Raw genomic sequence first — 14,727 nt, forward strand, 5'->3', positions numbered from 1 at the left:
TTGAGCACATACGTCTCTATCCGCATGTGTTTTTAGGTATATGTATCTTCAAATTTTAAAAACACGGATAGTTTATAGTTACGAATTTTTTTAATAATCCCGATATTTCACAGAGATAGTTAACGCAGTTCCCCAATTTTTGAAACATTAAAGCAATTTTTCAAAATTTTATAATATAAAAGCTCAGCCCTACAAGAGTGTTTGTATCATTGCATAACATGGTTGAGTGAAGGAATCCCAAGAAAGAAGGCACAGTTTGGCATGTTACTAAAGCTAGACAAAGTTATAGGTGAAAACAACTTGTTCGTTTCTCGGTACACATGATACAATTTCTTGGGGATTGACAAAATATTCCAAAGAGATCCTTAGCAAATGTGCCTATGACGAAAAAGCAGGAGATGAGTATTTTGTCGTTCTTCTACGACATTTATCTATTGAATCGAAGATTTGTTTAGTAACACGATTAGCGAGTCTGACAACTCATATTTTAACAAAGGTTATCAATTTTATGTCTTTGGTCTAGTAGGGTGGGACGATATCCGTATTTTTTTATTAGATGTAAGTTGATGAAACATTTACTTTTAAAAAAATAATGTTAAATTTAAAATTATTTAAAGAACAATGTGTACCCAGAATGCTTGTGGGCTGGATCAACTTTGGACTTGATTTACATGGGCCTAAAACCAAAATTTATTCTCATCAATTGTAACCCAAAGCGAGGTCAAGCCCGTTGATAAAGGAAAATGACTTTAAGATATAGTCATCTGTAAGACTCAAGTCAAATATTTAATGAACTACTAGTTATTATGCGCATACGATGTATGTGTGTATAATCTTTTTTTATTATTATCGATGTATTAAAGTGAAATTTAAAAATTATAGAGAGACTAAATTGATATTTGAATGGTTGAAAAAAAAAATTAAAAGTGTGTGTTGAAATTAAAAAAAAAACAAAAAACAAAAGTGTAATATCATGTCCTCACACTTAATAATATAATAATGTATATGTATTGCAATATAAAAAAAAGTATGTATATCTACCAAGTGTGATTTTTACCAAAGGCCAACTCTATCTCCCTATTATTTTAAAAAAAAGTAGAGTATGTCTCTTGTGAAACGGTCTCACGAATCTTTATCTGTAAGACGGGTCAACCCTACTGATATTCACAATAAAAAGTAATACTCTTAGTATAAAAGTAATATTTTTTCATAGATAACCAAAATAAGAGATCTGTCTCACAAAATACGACACGTGAGACCGTCTCACACAAATTTTTGCCAAGAAATTAATATTTTATTTTTATTTTAGCATATTAGATATCACTCTTAAATTGTTTCTGTAGAAATTATTTTGTTCAAAATACAATTTTTCGTTAAATATTTTATATTTAGACAATCATTATAAATTAGATATATTTCCAAAAATTAACTCTGTAAGATTTATATATATGCCGACATTTCTGTCTCACAATAATAACCAGCCGGTTTATTTCCGAGCCGCTCCGATCCAATATCCACTCCAACTTATTAAACATCAAAGCCGGTACTCTGCATTTTCTCACTTCGCTTCATGTTTTTTTACTTGTAGCGAAAACAAAAATCCCCCGTAAAAAATTCCACACATCGCCGCCTCGGTACTTCAATCGACGTTCGCTGCCGACGTTTCTCTGACGATCGTAACGTCCGTGAGTGAATTTATTATAATTTTTTTTTTCATTTTTAAAGCATTATGTACTTTAACAATGATTAGTTTCTTGTTCGATGTGTTTCGGAGCTTAAACAACGGTTCCGACATCATAATCGATGATTTATTGTATATGGGTAATCTGATAACGAATATAAGCATTCTTTTTTAAATTTAGGTGTTTTGACTCGAATTGCAGTTTTAGGGTTTGGAGCAAACGCTGGGATTGATACTGCATTCGAAGAATTTGGAATTAAACAAGTGTGGAGTGTTGGTTGACAAGATTTCCAATTCAGGGCCTGTCTGGTTGTTTTAATCATACAGAGGTGGCATTCAAAGAGGGATTTGCGAAACATCTTAGATTATATTCTTTTGGGGAAGTTGGGAGATTGATCTAAAATTATTGTCATATTCGAGACTGGGGAATAGAGTTGGGTACAAGTAGGATAATGTGTATACTTTGCGTTATTCAAAAGTGGTCGCGGAGAGTTGCTACCATGCTGCCATGGCTAGTGATACCTCTCATTGGGTTATGGGGTTTGTCACAGCTCTTGCCACCTGCTTTCCGTTTTGAAATCACATCGCCCAGGCTTGCTTGTGTATTCGTGCTGTTAGTGACTTTGTTCTGGTACGAGGTACTGATGCCTCGGTTGTCGGCGTGGCAGGTCCGGAGGAATGCTATGCTTAGGGAGAGGAAGAGGCTTGAGGCTATTCAAATGCATAAGTTGAGAAAGACAGCCACACGGAGGTGCAGGAATTGTCTTACTCCATATAGGGATCAAAATCCAGGTGGGGGCAAGTTTATGTGCTCTTACTGCGGCCATATTTCCAAGAGGCCAGTTCTGGATCTTCCCGTGCCTCCAGGTATGGGTAAGTCGGGAATATTGTATGATTTGGTTGGGAAAGGTGGAAAGACACTGAATGGGAAGACTTGGTCAGGTAATGCTTTGCTGTGTGGTCAGGACTGGTTGGAGGATGGGAGTTTGGTTGGTGCACCTTTTACTGGGAAGTCGAGTTATTGGAAGAAGGATGGTTGTGGGTTTCATTTTGAGGATGACCATTGTTTAGCAGAGAAGTCTTATTCTCGCCTTTTTGTTTTCATTTGTAAAGCTTTTGCATCATTTTTCTTCACCATAATGTGGCGCTGGAGAAAGATTTTCAGGGTTAGTTCTGCTGGGGATGATGGTTCAGATGCACAATACACAGGGATGCTGGATACTCGAAGTGAGAATGAAGTGAATGGCCTGGAAAGTAGAGGAGAGAAAGCTCGCAGAAAAGCTGATGAGAAAAGGCAAGCTAAAATAGAAAAGGAACTTATGGAAGAGGAGGAAAGAAAACAGAGAGAAGAGATCGCTAGGTTGGTTGAAGAGCAAAGGAGATTGCGTGATTCAAAACTGGAGACTGAGAAAGACTGTGGAAAAGGTTCCCCTCGTGCCAAGAAAATAGATGTTAAAAAAGAAGCTGAAAGGAAGCGTCATGAAAGAAAGAAAGAAAGAGACAGAGGATCTAGTAAAAGCAATTCTGATACCGAGGAGGTGGAAAAAAGATCGGCCAAGGAAAGTGAACGAAACAAGAGCGAAGGTGATGGACGGGAACAAAATAGAAGTTTAACTGAAAGTATGAAATCTCACAGCACACAAGCAGGGCATGGTTTTAGAAGTGCTGCTGCAAACAATCAATATAGATCGAATACAGGAACAAGATACTTGGATCGCATGAGAGGCAGTTTTTTATCTTCTTCCAGAGCACTCACTGGAGGCAGTTTTTTCGGAAAGAGCACTAATGCATCTTCTCTTTCAAGAGAACAAAAATCTAACATATCTGTAGATCATGCTCACACTTATTTGTATAAGAAAGACACTGCAGACCGTGTGTCTGGAAGAGGAAACATAAATGGAGATGATAAGATTGCCAACCGCCCGGTAAGTTACTTTTCATCTCATTCTTATTTATTGTTTCTATTTGGAGGTTCTCTGTAATCTATCCGCCTTTTTTTTGTTTCTATTTTAAAGGAGTTATTAAGTTTATAAAGAAGAATCTGATTTTGTATAAGACCTTACTTTCGGTATTTGTGACCGATGCCATCACCAAATTTCCATTCCGCTTTTAGGTTTATTAGAATGTATCTCTGTTGCGGTTGCCTAAACCCAAAATTTGAGTGGCTTTTCGAAGAACTCAATTTATGATTTTTATATTGATTAGGTAAATTATGGCCTATATACTGCTATACTGCTATATTTAATCTCTCTTGTTCTATTAGGATGTCATCACATTTTCTTGCTGATGTTTACTGCAGGTGTTCATTGATTCTCAACCATGTACAGCCCCTAAAAAGTCATGGCAACAATTATTTACCAGTTCATCCAATGTTTCTGTGCCTTCTAATTCTAATATCTTAAGTGAACCAAGTGGGAAATGTTTAGCAGATGATCAGAGCCCACCTTTTTCTGCCCAAACTACTGAACCTCTATCGTTGGACAAACCTGTCAATTTTGGAGTACCATCACCAGTTGCTTTACATCCATGCACTTTTGGATCAATGAGACATAGCACAGATCTTCCATTACCTTCTCAGGGCTTGTTTTCTAAGATAGGCGATGCTCCACATCCTTTTTTGCCAGAGGAGTCAGAGATTTTTGAAGATCCTTGTTATGTTCCTGATCCCATATCCTTGCTGGGGCCTGTTTCTGAATCCCTCGAGAACTTTCAGTTGGACCTTGGCATTGTGACTGATCTAGGATCGGATAAACCATGTGCTGTAAAGACAATAGCTCCACCATCTGAAACTACCAAGCCATCACCCATTGAGTCCCCTTTGTCACGATCACGGGTTTCTGAGGAAAGGCGTGCCGGCTCTCTAGTTTCCCCTGGAGTTCCAAAGTCTAATGATTACTCAAACAATGTGAATGATAGCGGAACATGGCAGATGTGGAAAAGCTCTCCACTTGTGCAAGATGGTCTAGGTTTGCTTGGTGGGCATGTCAACTGGTTTACGAATTCGGAAATGAATGATCCAAAGAAGGAAGATATCAATTCTGCGCCTCATAAAACAATGGCTTCACTATTTAAGAATTATGAGCAAGTCATTCCTGGAACTCATTCTTCTCCTGATGTTCTATTTGGCACCTATCAGAGTGGTGGAAAATTTAATGATCATTTACCTGCTAGCGCAGATGGTCCATGGTTACCAAATCCTTTATATGGACTGGATCCAAGTGGGAAGAATCATGTTTTGGTGAGATCTAAGGAAGAGGCTACTCAGAATGCTGCTACTCAGAATGCTCCAATCTATGGAGATCACGATGGCTCTGCCACTAGATTTGAGTTGTCTACATCTGATTCATTGGCAAAGTAAGAACAGTAAAACTAGATTTTATTTTAAACTTGTATATCTTAGGTGTTACTGTGAAATAAAACTTTTAATTGTCCGAGCATTCATATAGAAAGCTAATTTGCTTTAGTTATGTTTTGCTGCATGGTCATCTTCACCATCACGATTATGACATGATGTTATATTTTTGTTTCTAAATATTGCTCATGCTGTTTAAAGTCATGTCCATGAAAATACTGAAAGTGAGATGCATCGCAAAGTTTTCTTTCAGGGTTATCGTCCACACCTTAGGTTTAGAAATGTCTGTTAAAATAGATTTCTGGTGTAGCTAATTTACTGCCATAACATAATTGAGTTAATTTTCTGCAAAACTCACTGTATCCTTGTGTATGTGTTTGTGTACGTGTCTACACATATATCATGTAACTGTTTGTGATAGAGACTACTTAAAATTCCACGGCACTAGTTTTGTTTCATTGTCAGTATTATTTTCTAACTGAAATATAATAATTATTAATCTCGAGATGACTTGTATGGAATGGAAATATTCCACAATTTCTTTTATTTTCGGAAAAATTGAGTTAAGTTGTTTCAAATAAAAAAAATTGATTGGCTTAGTAGAAGTAATGATTTTGAATTTATTCTTATATTTTTGTCCTTATCTCTTATCGTATGTTTGTATACATAGATTTATGCGTGTTTTCTTTAAATCGTGAATCCTTCAACTCTGTTTTGGTTCTTGGATCTCTCAACTATGGTAACACTAAAGTTTATGGTCTTTCTGAAACTTATGAAATTATGAGGATTGGCTTGAGTAATTTATTTCTCCAGCTGTCCAGACTATTTTCTTCCTTTGTCAAATCTATTTCTAGAATCAAGATCCGAGCATGCTGTGTTTCAATAATTTGATGGAATAACTGGAACTGCCTGACCCACCCCTACTGAATGCTAAATACACTTGGTCTAACTTCAGGGATACACCGATATGTTGCAGATTAGATAGATTTTTGTTCATAAGGGGTTGGAAGGATATTTTCCCTGTCTTTAGACAGACAATACTACCAAGAATTACCTCTGAACACTCTCCTGTTGTGCTGCATACTTCAAGGTTAAATGGGGACCATCTCCTTTCAGATTCGAGAACGCATGGCTGAACCACAAAAACTTCAAATCTTCACTAGATTCTTGGTGGAGCATTTCGGAGGGTCAGGGATGAGAAGGGTATAAATTCACGAGGAAACTGAAAAGAATTGAAAGTTATGTGAATAAATGGAATAAAGAGGTTTTTGGGGATGTGAATGTGAGACTTGCTGAATTTAAAAACACATCGGTAAGTTGGACGAGTGAGAGAGGGGGGGTAATTGGACAACGGATTTAATAAAGGAAAGCAAGGAAGCGAGGGGTGATTTGGAAGAATTGTTTAGAAGGAATCGGATTGAAAGTCCAAAAGCAAAAGTGAAGTTGGCAGAAGGGACGAGGATCAAAATTCAAAATTTTTCCATTCGCTACTGAATCAGATGAGGAGTATCATTGATAAATATGTCGGTATTGGAGGATGGGTCGGTGTTTTCTGTTGAGAGACAGATTGAAGATTTTATTTTATATTTCTTCTGTAACTTTCACAGAAAATCTGAAGGAGATGAGAGGTATAACATTAAAGGAGTGGATTGGAGTCCTATTAAGGGATCAAGAATGCTGAGATTCAGTCAAGAAAGAATTGATGAAAGTGTTCCACGAATTTTTTGAGGGAGGTGGTGTTAATGGTATCACCAATGAGACATACTTATGTTCTATCTCAAAGAAACGAGATGCATTTAAGGTTAAGGATTTTAGGTCGTTTAGTTTGATAACGAGTCTCTATAAGATCATTGCACAAGTTTTACCAAGAAAACTGCAGAAAGTGTTGAGTTCAACCATAGCAGAGAACCGGTGTGCTTTCATCGAAAGGAGACAAATTCTAGATTGTTGCTTATAGCCAATGAAGTGCCGGAGGAGATGAGATAGAAAAAGAAGAAATGATGGGTGTTTAAGGTAGATTTGGAAAAGGTCTATGATAATGTGGACAGGAGATTTCTGGATTTTGTTCTTCAACGGAAAGGTTTTGGAGTGAGATGGAGAAAGTGGATTAAGGGCACATCGTTTGTTTCTTTCTCAATCTTTATAAACGGTAGACCGAGGGGTAAATTCAAGGGGGTGAGAGGTTTGATGGAAGGGGATCCACTTTCCCCGTTCTTGATCAATCTAGTAACAGATGCGTTGGGAAGATTGGTGGATAAGAGGAAGGCAAGGAAGAAGGTCCGGGGATTGGGAGTTGGTAGAGAGAAAGTGGAGATATCTCATTTTTAATTTGCGGATGATACTTTGTTCTTGTTAAAACTGAGAATCATTTGCGCAATCTGTTGCATATTTTGAACTCGTGTCAACTGTCGGGATTAAAGGTTAACTTGGAAAAAAATGCATTGTTGGGAACTAACTGCACATATGTTGATTTGGAAGAGTTGGCTACGGAGATTGAATGTTGGAGGGTAGAGTGGTCTATTAAATATTTAGGGGTTCACTTAGGGGAAATTCTAGGGAAACGAGATTTTGGGAAGACGTCGTTTTTAAGTTGTTAAAAAAGTTAGCTAATTGGAAGAAAACTTTTTTATTGAGTGGTGGCTGATTAGCTTTGATCTCGGCTGAATTGAGTGCCCTTCCAATGTATTTTATGTCTCTTTTGAGAGTACCAAAAAGGTATGGCCGCGGTTATGGAGAAAATAATGAGAGATTTTTTATGGGACGGGGCTGATGGAGACTCACATTGCCATTTGGTCGCGTGGAAACTAGTAGGTTTACCGAAAGATAAAAGGGGCTTGGGTATTGGGAATCTATGTTAGAGGAAGAAGGCTCTGTTGGAGAAATGGTGGTGGAGATGCCCTGGGATGTAAGATAATGGATGAGATGTGAGATTAGCTAGAAATGTTACTTTTAGAAGCCCTTAGAAATTTATCTGTCGAACTTACCTGGTGTATCATCTTCTAGTGAGGTTGGTGGTTAAAGTGGGGAATATCATTAGATTTTGGGAGGACAAGTGATGAGAAGTTTCTTCGTTTAAAGATCTCTATCCCACCTTATTTCAGATTTCTTCGCTACATAATCAGCCCATTATTCGGTTATTTGACGTTAAAGTACCTGATCTTAATTCATCTGTATCATGGGATCTACACTTCAGAAGGGATTTGAGGGACGACGAAGTGTTTGAGTTGAGTTATTTTTTAGGGGTCTTAGATATTGTTTGGTTGGAGGTGAGTGTGGCGGATGTAAGGATTTGGGAAGGGGTTTCCTCATTGTCTTTCTCCGCTAAATTTTTCTACAAGACTTTTTTCTCAATCATTATCTTTCCTCTCTTCTCATGTTTTCAATCTATTTGGAAAGTACCGATTCCACATAAGATTCAAATAGTCTCGTGGGCGTTGGCTATGTGAAAATTGCCGACTTGTGATATGTTGCAAAAAAAAATGGTCTAAGTGTTCATTTTGTCCGAATTGGTGCGTACTTAGCTGGGGGGAGACTCAAGATCATTTGCTATTACATTGTTCTTATATTGGTGGTATCTGATCTAAAGCTATGAACAAGTTGATTCTTGCGTGGGTTACTTCGAGATCAGCGCATGATATGCTTGTCTTAATTAATGGTGGTACTCTTGGTAAGAGGAGCATTACTTTTTGGAGCGTGGTAGTCCATTGCATATTGTAGTCGATTTTGCTGGAGAGAAACAAAAGGATTTTCGACAACGTAGCAGAGTCGATCGACGAGTGTTGAGATAACATCAGATTTAGAGCTGAACTGTGGACTAGAAAAATTTCAGTTTTCAAACATTTACCGATTTCAGAGTTGGTTAGGGATTGGGGTTTAATTCGATGATGTGATCAGATTGTTTTTTATTTTCTACAAACTTTCGGATACTTCATCCTTTTTATATTATATATGGTTTCTTATAAAATAAATATATATGTGTTACCATTAGTAGTTTATGGTGCACTAGAAGCCTGGGAGCAAGTTGTTAGGATTTAAGAAATTTTAACGGGAACGTGAATTCTCTTGGGTTGTGGGAAGACTGAAGAGTTATGGATGACTGTGTGAAACATCTATTAAATTTGCCATCACCCAACGGCTAGTTATTTTTATGGACATTTTATTGTAATGCGTTACTTGTTACTTTTTGCAAGTAACTTTTGTACGAGGGTGCAGAAGAGTTATGAAAATAGCCTCTTTACTTTCTAAGCTGGATACAAGTATTTTAATAGCCGTTAAGAGTTATGTGGCTGAAATGAGTAGCGTTTGTTGCGACATTGCACGCATAAATGAGGTTTTATATTTCTTCTGTAGGATGAGAATCACTGAATAGTTTTGTTGGGCAGAGGTGTCGCTTAAACCAAAATCCTTATGGGTAAAGACGTAAAGTCTATATAACAATCATTTAGATACAATGGAGTCTATCTGATGCATCATTATTAGCTTTTATTAAGCTTGACCATGATGCTACAGCAATAACTTCTTCCATTAGACTTCTTGATGGCAAATTTTCTTTTTTCTCCTTTGAGTGTAGGGCTATTTACATCTGTATTTGACCATTCTGACCTTTCGAAGTTGTCCCCATGCTTGAATTACTTTCTTTTGCATCCTCTTATGATCGTCTTGCCCATGCTTCTGTTTATTTGATTATGGGGGTTTAACTAAAGAGAGAGGGTCATATAAATATGGAGACAGTAGGATTTGAAATGGCTTGCTTATGTTGGTGACGAATGTGTCGTGTGGTTAAAGCCTGTAAACTTGATGGGTGATGACTGTGTTGCAAGGGGTGGTTAGTGGCATGGGGTAAGGGTGGGTTGAAGCTAATCTCAGACAAGTTTACCTATTCTTGATGCTACCTTTTGGTTTGTTTTTGGGGTGCTTATCTTCTTGTGTTGTTTCCTTTGCAGAAAAGACTGGAGTTTGCAGGGTTCAAGAGATGGTGCTGGCAGCCTTCCATTGAATAGACCTCCCAACATTGGGGGTCTTTATTCCACTCCAGATGTACAATCTCTTTGGTCTTATGAGTGAAATTAAAAAAAGGAAAAAGAAAACAGAAAGAAAAGAGAAGGAAATTGACATTAACCTCTTCGGAAGAAGAGTTTAGAAAACTGAACTTGTTATTGTATCTTCCTTCTCTTTTATCTATATATACAAAGGAGATTTAATTAGTTCACCACGGTTTACTTGCATTTTGCTTATGAATGGCGTGATATCAAATATATTTCGATTTAATTTGTTCAATACGTGATTCAACTAACTTAAAGAGCATGAGATGATATACACACACACACACATATAAAGTAATCGATACGCATGTATAGATAGAAGAATAAAGTTATTTGTATGTTATTTCGTATTATCAAACGACTTAATCGAGTATTAAGCACTGTAGGATAAATTTCCAACTTTAAAACGCCACGGGGAAAATATAAGGATGTGTTCTTTAAAAGCTTCCTGATTTTCTAACATCTTTTTCATAGTTGACGGAAAAATTATAATGCTTTATGGCAAATTTGGTTACAAAGGTCCTACTGGTACTTTTTTTTTTGGTTACAAAGGTTCTATATTTGTATTATATAGGCAGAATAAAATCGGACGTTTCAAACAGAAATAAATGCAATATTAAGGAAAATTTCGAACAAGAAAATCAATCTTGGAGATACTGATGCAAGAAGAATACAATTTACAACGAACCGTACACTTGACTTGCCATACAACTCAACTACATAGCACGATGTACTCTTTTTTTCCTTCTTGCTCATTTTTTATTACATGAATAACAAATACAAATTGCTCGATCATTACTTTCATCAAGATGCAGACTGCAAGGTTGTATCAGTCCTACTCCCTATCACCGCTTGTTCTGCCCCAACTTCATCACAAGCATGTAATATAGTGCATACATCATTCGTTTCTAAGAATTTCTCCGCGTTGACAAGAATAATAGGCGCATATTCAAATACCAATCTTTTACACTGCACAAGGACATACATTAAACCAAAACTAATGAGCTTTTCATAGAAAAAAAAATGTCTGCACTATGCTACTCTGATCACAAGTAAAGCCTGAAACAGGCCATCAGATTGAAGCACCGCTAACTAAGAATTAAATGAATGGTGCTCACCTTTTTGACATCATTTTTTATTGAGTTACATGCCTTCAGGAGCACCTCGACTACTTCCAACTGAAACAAAAAATAAATAAATCGATGATAGAGCCCATGTTTCATGAAATAAAATATAAAATTTATTTTTAAAAGATATGAGTACCACAATCAAACAATAAACACAAATGCAGAGAAAAAAAAAAATTCAGCTTGATATCACATAACAGCAAATAATTACTTTCTGGATGTATGCTGGATGACTATTATTCATGGTCCTTGAATCATTTGATTGAGGGCGTGATAACTTTAAGGAATGTATCAATATTTCTTGAAAGTTCTTTTACTAATTGTCCTGCATGGACTTGACATAGCTCTCATAGCAACCATGTCAGTATAAACAAAATATGCACGACATACACACTCAATGTCCCGCAGTTGTATTTTGTTTTGCAATTTTTTCAGTGACAACTTTTTAATGAACTTAATCTCTTCAAATAATTCAATCAACCATAGTCTTATTATTACAAGATAGCTCACTGAATCTGTTGTGACCAACAGGCAGTATTCCTGTGAGGAACTTACGCAAAAACCTAAACAATCCAACCATAAGACTAACATGTATGCCCTTCAAAATAATAGTAGGATCACGAGAGCAGAGCTAACAGTTACAAAACAAAGTTTGAATCAATAGTTTGCAAGATCAATGATCATGATGATTATGCTTATCAGCTTAAGGAACAAAAGTTACCTCAGTGTCGGGATCTTTCAACTTCAATAAGGCTTCAATTACCATGTTATGGCACACATCACATTTATTATTCTTAGAGAGATACTGGGGAAAGGAAAACGCTACTTCACAAAGACCAAACTTTTGGCAGAAAGCAGCAGGTTCTATTGAGGAGACCTCAATAAAAAATAGAGGGGCATAATAGTCCACCAAAGATATGCACTGCAAGAAATAAAAAATAATGACAGGAAGTGTTCGGAATAAGGTACAGAATGAGAACAACTAAACAAATAAAATCTAGTCTTAAAAAAATAGTCGTCGCTGAAATTTTACCCGACTTCTGAAAAAGTTTCATGTCTTTACATTATATCTTTTCTTTCTTTCTTTTTTAAACATTTTTACTCAAATAATAACCAACAGAGCTTAAATGCGTCAATTAAAATATAATTGTCTTTCATCATACCAATATGATATGAAATTCCTAAAAATAGACCTCTCAAATAAAAAAAAAATCATAAAAATAGCAGATATTAAATAGGATGGCGGCCATATTTTCATATGGGTAGCAATATATATTCATGGGTCATATCCGTGATTATAAGAATTCTGTAAGAAACAAATTGGAAAAGCTCCATTTGATAAATTTAAGCTTAAAAAAACCTATCTCTTAATACCTGTTTACTGAATGTTGGTATTCGAGTGCAGATTTTGTGAAGGATGTCAATGACCTCGGTTTGGGTTTTGTTCTCTGAGAGATAACAAACAGCGTCTGTAGAATATTCTTCACACAATGAACACAAGGTTTCGTTCTTCATAACTTCTTTCATATGTTGAGCTTCTCTCCCTGAAAGCTTGTTATGTGACTGCTGGACTGCAGACAGAAGGTCGGAATTAGTATTCACTGCAAGTATTTGTTGTTCAAAGTCATGACAGTACATTATTTTATTTTATTCAAAAAAGACTGACTGACACAAGAAACTAAATAAATTCTCTCCTGAAATTTAACAAATACCAAGTTTATTCATACTCAGAAAGGTCAAAGAGTGTTAGGCAAAGGAAGGATTGCTGGTGATTCTAGTCTAGGCAGCAATTTAACTTTCCCGAGGATGGTGTGCTAACGTGGTACACTACATGGGAACTCAATGATGCTGAAACACAAAATACATTGGTAAAGCATATTATCTGTCTAATGGTGACTGGTGAGAGATGATCAACATATACTTCTACTGCAACAACTCTCTGCCAGGTTTTTCCAACATTACATGTTCAGAAAGTTCCACCAGCAAATAGTTCGTGATAAGTAGCTAGAGTTTGCTTAAAATTAAAGAAAGTAAAGAGGGAAAAAAGTGGGCTCGAATGGGAACTCAAGAAGAAAGACCTCAATGATTTGTGTATTTGAAGAAACTAAGATGGAATGTTTACTAGTCAATCTATACCATATATGCCTTAGTTATTTGCAGGAATTTTGGTCGAGCTGAGATAGACTGCAACTAAGTGTATCTGAGGCAATGACCACACCTTTCAGCAAAGTACTAATTCTAACTTCCCTACCACAAACCATCATCAATAAGTTGTTACTTCATAGTTTTCCAGCAGTTGAAGCAAGAACAGCGTTTTCAAATTTACAAACCTGAAACCATTTCATTGAAGACAGCAGAAGTCAGATCTCTAGCATTACAGCACCAGAAGCTGCTGACTGTGAATAAAAATAAGAGCACCCTAACGTCCATGCTGCAACAAGTGAATTTGTCAGCCAAAAATATAGGAACTTTAAAAGCAAGTAAACAAGATAATACCCCCTTGCAAGTTGCAACAATTCCGAAACACTTGCCAAATAATAGCTAAAATACTGAAGGAACCCTGTATCCAGAATCAAAACATTCGACGAGAGCAAGAAAATGGAGCATAAAGAAAGGTAGTTACCTACAAGAAGATAATTGCAGTGAAAGGGTTGATACTTTCTGGATAATTGTTTTGTTTAGTACAGCTAACAACAATGATAAGATTTTCTCTTACTTTCGTATAGACCGATTATCCTAATTCTTCTCGACGAATTGATGAATTAAAAATCGCAGAACATGATCAAAATAGGATTCGATCAATTCGGCATTGACCAACTCGGATAATCCCATTATATTAAAAAATGGCGAAGATGCCCAAAATCAATGCAACAGGCAAAAAAATCCAATATTAAGACAAATAATTCTCAAATCGTCTCAAATTTCAAACACAAAATCACAGCACGAACGTGAAAGGCAGTCAACCGGAACTGGAAATTGAAAAATCAAAGAATTTTGACCTGATCTTGGTTATGAAGATGAAATTTCAGGTCCGCGAGAAAAGAGAATTCTTTCATCCAAATCAACGATTACTCGGTCATACGTGTAATTAAAACTCCTCCAATAACTACCGTGGACCACTCCTATTTCGACACGTGTTGGAATGGTTCTTTCTATCCTAGGTCAATAAAAGAAAATAAAAAAAAAATAGCATAAACTATGTATTTTATAAAATTTTCTCTACAATTGTGTTTTTTTTTCACAAATTGAGATAGTTATTTATAAATTTTTTTTGAAAATAATCCAAAAATAAATAGATCATTACATACATCATCATACACTAATTTTCAATATTTACAAGTCTTATTTTCAACATTCAATAATTTAAACTCTTATTTTCAACATTCCTCTTGTGACGATGATCATGAAAAAATGATTGTCTTCATTACGTGTTTTTATGTTGTCTCGTTACAAACTTTATTAGGAAAAACTCATTGAGATATCTTCCTCATATTAACACGAACGATTCTTCACAAATTTCGTAGA

The 14,727-nt window shown here is 36.1% G+C and overlaps 2 protein-coding genes across 5 annotated transcripts; one reads left to right on the forward strand and one right to left on the reverse strand.

Annotated features, from left to right (window-relative positions):
- Positions 1-1,532: 1,532 nt before the first annotated feature.
- LOC140805878 (uncharacterized) lies at positions 1,533-10,242 on the forward strand. Of its 2 annotated transcripts, none has more exons than XM_073162231.1 (4): positions 1,533-1,685; positions 1,863-3,606; positions 3,981-5,035; positions 9,977-10,242. In XM_073162231.1, the coding sequence occupies exons 2-4, from the start codon at positions 2,134-2,136 to the stop codon at positions 10,095-10,097; spliced, it is 2,649 nt and encodes an 882-aa protein (XP_073018332.1). In that variant the 5' UTR covers positions 1,533-1,685; positions 1,863-2,133; the 3' UTR covers positions 10,098-10,242. The 2 variants fall into 2 exon arrangements, with proteins under 2 accessions (XP_073018332.1, XP_073018333.1); XM_073162232.1 differs by having other exon boundaries at positions 1,551-1,685; positions 1,884-3,606.
- Positions 10,243-10,662: 420 nt separating this feature from the next.
- On the reverse strand, positions 10,663-14,331 carry LOC140805034 (uncharacterized). 3 transcript variants are annotated; one of them, XM_073161216.1, is made up of 6 exons: positions 14,202-14,331; positions 13,533-13,633; positions 12,577-12,773; positions 11,924-12,124; positions 11,194-11,253; positions 10,663-11,044 (listed from the first exon to the last, which is right to left on the reverse strand). In XM_073161216.1, the coding sequence occupies exons 2-6, from the start codon at positions 13,630-13,632 to the stop codon at positions 10,880-10,882; spliced, it is 723 nt and encodes a 240-aa protein (XP_073017317.1). In that variant the 5' UTR covers position 13,633; positions 14,202-14,331; the 3' UTR covers positions 10,663-10,879. The 3 variants fall into 3 exon arrangements, with proteins under 3 accessions (XP_073017317.1, XP_073017318.1, XP_073017315.1); XM_073161217.1 differs by having other exon boundaries at positions 12,577-12,746; positions 14,202-14,241; XM_073161214.1 differs by having other exon boundaries at positions 12,577-12,803; positions 14,202-14,240.
- Between the last annotated feature and the right edge of the window lie 396 nt (positions 14,332-14,727).

This window comes from Primulina eburnea, chromosome 11, assembly GCF_022965805.1.
Source record: "Primulina eburnea isolate SZY01 chromosome 11, ASM2296580v1, whole genome shotgun sequence".
NCBI lineage: Eukaryota > Viridiplantae > Streptophyta > Magnoliopsida > Lamiales > Gesneriaceae > Primulina > Primulina eburnea.

Bases quoted from the DNA above. Each gene is read 5' to 3' on its own strand.
- LOC140805878 (XM_073162231.1), top strand. From the start codon at position 2,134: ATGTGTATACTTTGCGTTATTCAAAAGTGGTCGCGGAGAGTTGCTACC. The intron at 3,607-3,980 runs GTAAGTTACTTT...TGTTTACTGCAG, and splicing joins ATAAGATTGCCAACCGCCCG to GTGTTCATTGATTCTCAACC. The intron at 5,036-9,976 runs GTAAGAACAGTA...TTTCCTTTGCAG, and splicing joins ACATCTGATTCATTGGCAAA to AAAAGACTGGAGTTTGCAGG.
- LOC140805034 (XM_073161214.1), bottom strand. From the start codon at position 13,632: ATGGACGTTAGGGTGCTCTTATTTTTATTCACAGTCAGCAGCTTCTGG. The intron at 12,804-13,532 runs GTTTGTAAATTT...AAATACTTGCAG, and splicing joins CTTCAATGAAATGGTTTCAG to TGAATACTAATTCCGACCTT. The intron at 11,254-11,923 runs GTAACTTTTGTT...TTTTTGTTTCAG, and splicing joins TGAAAGATCCCGACACTGAG to TTGGAAGTAGTCGAGGTGCT.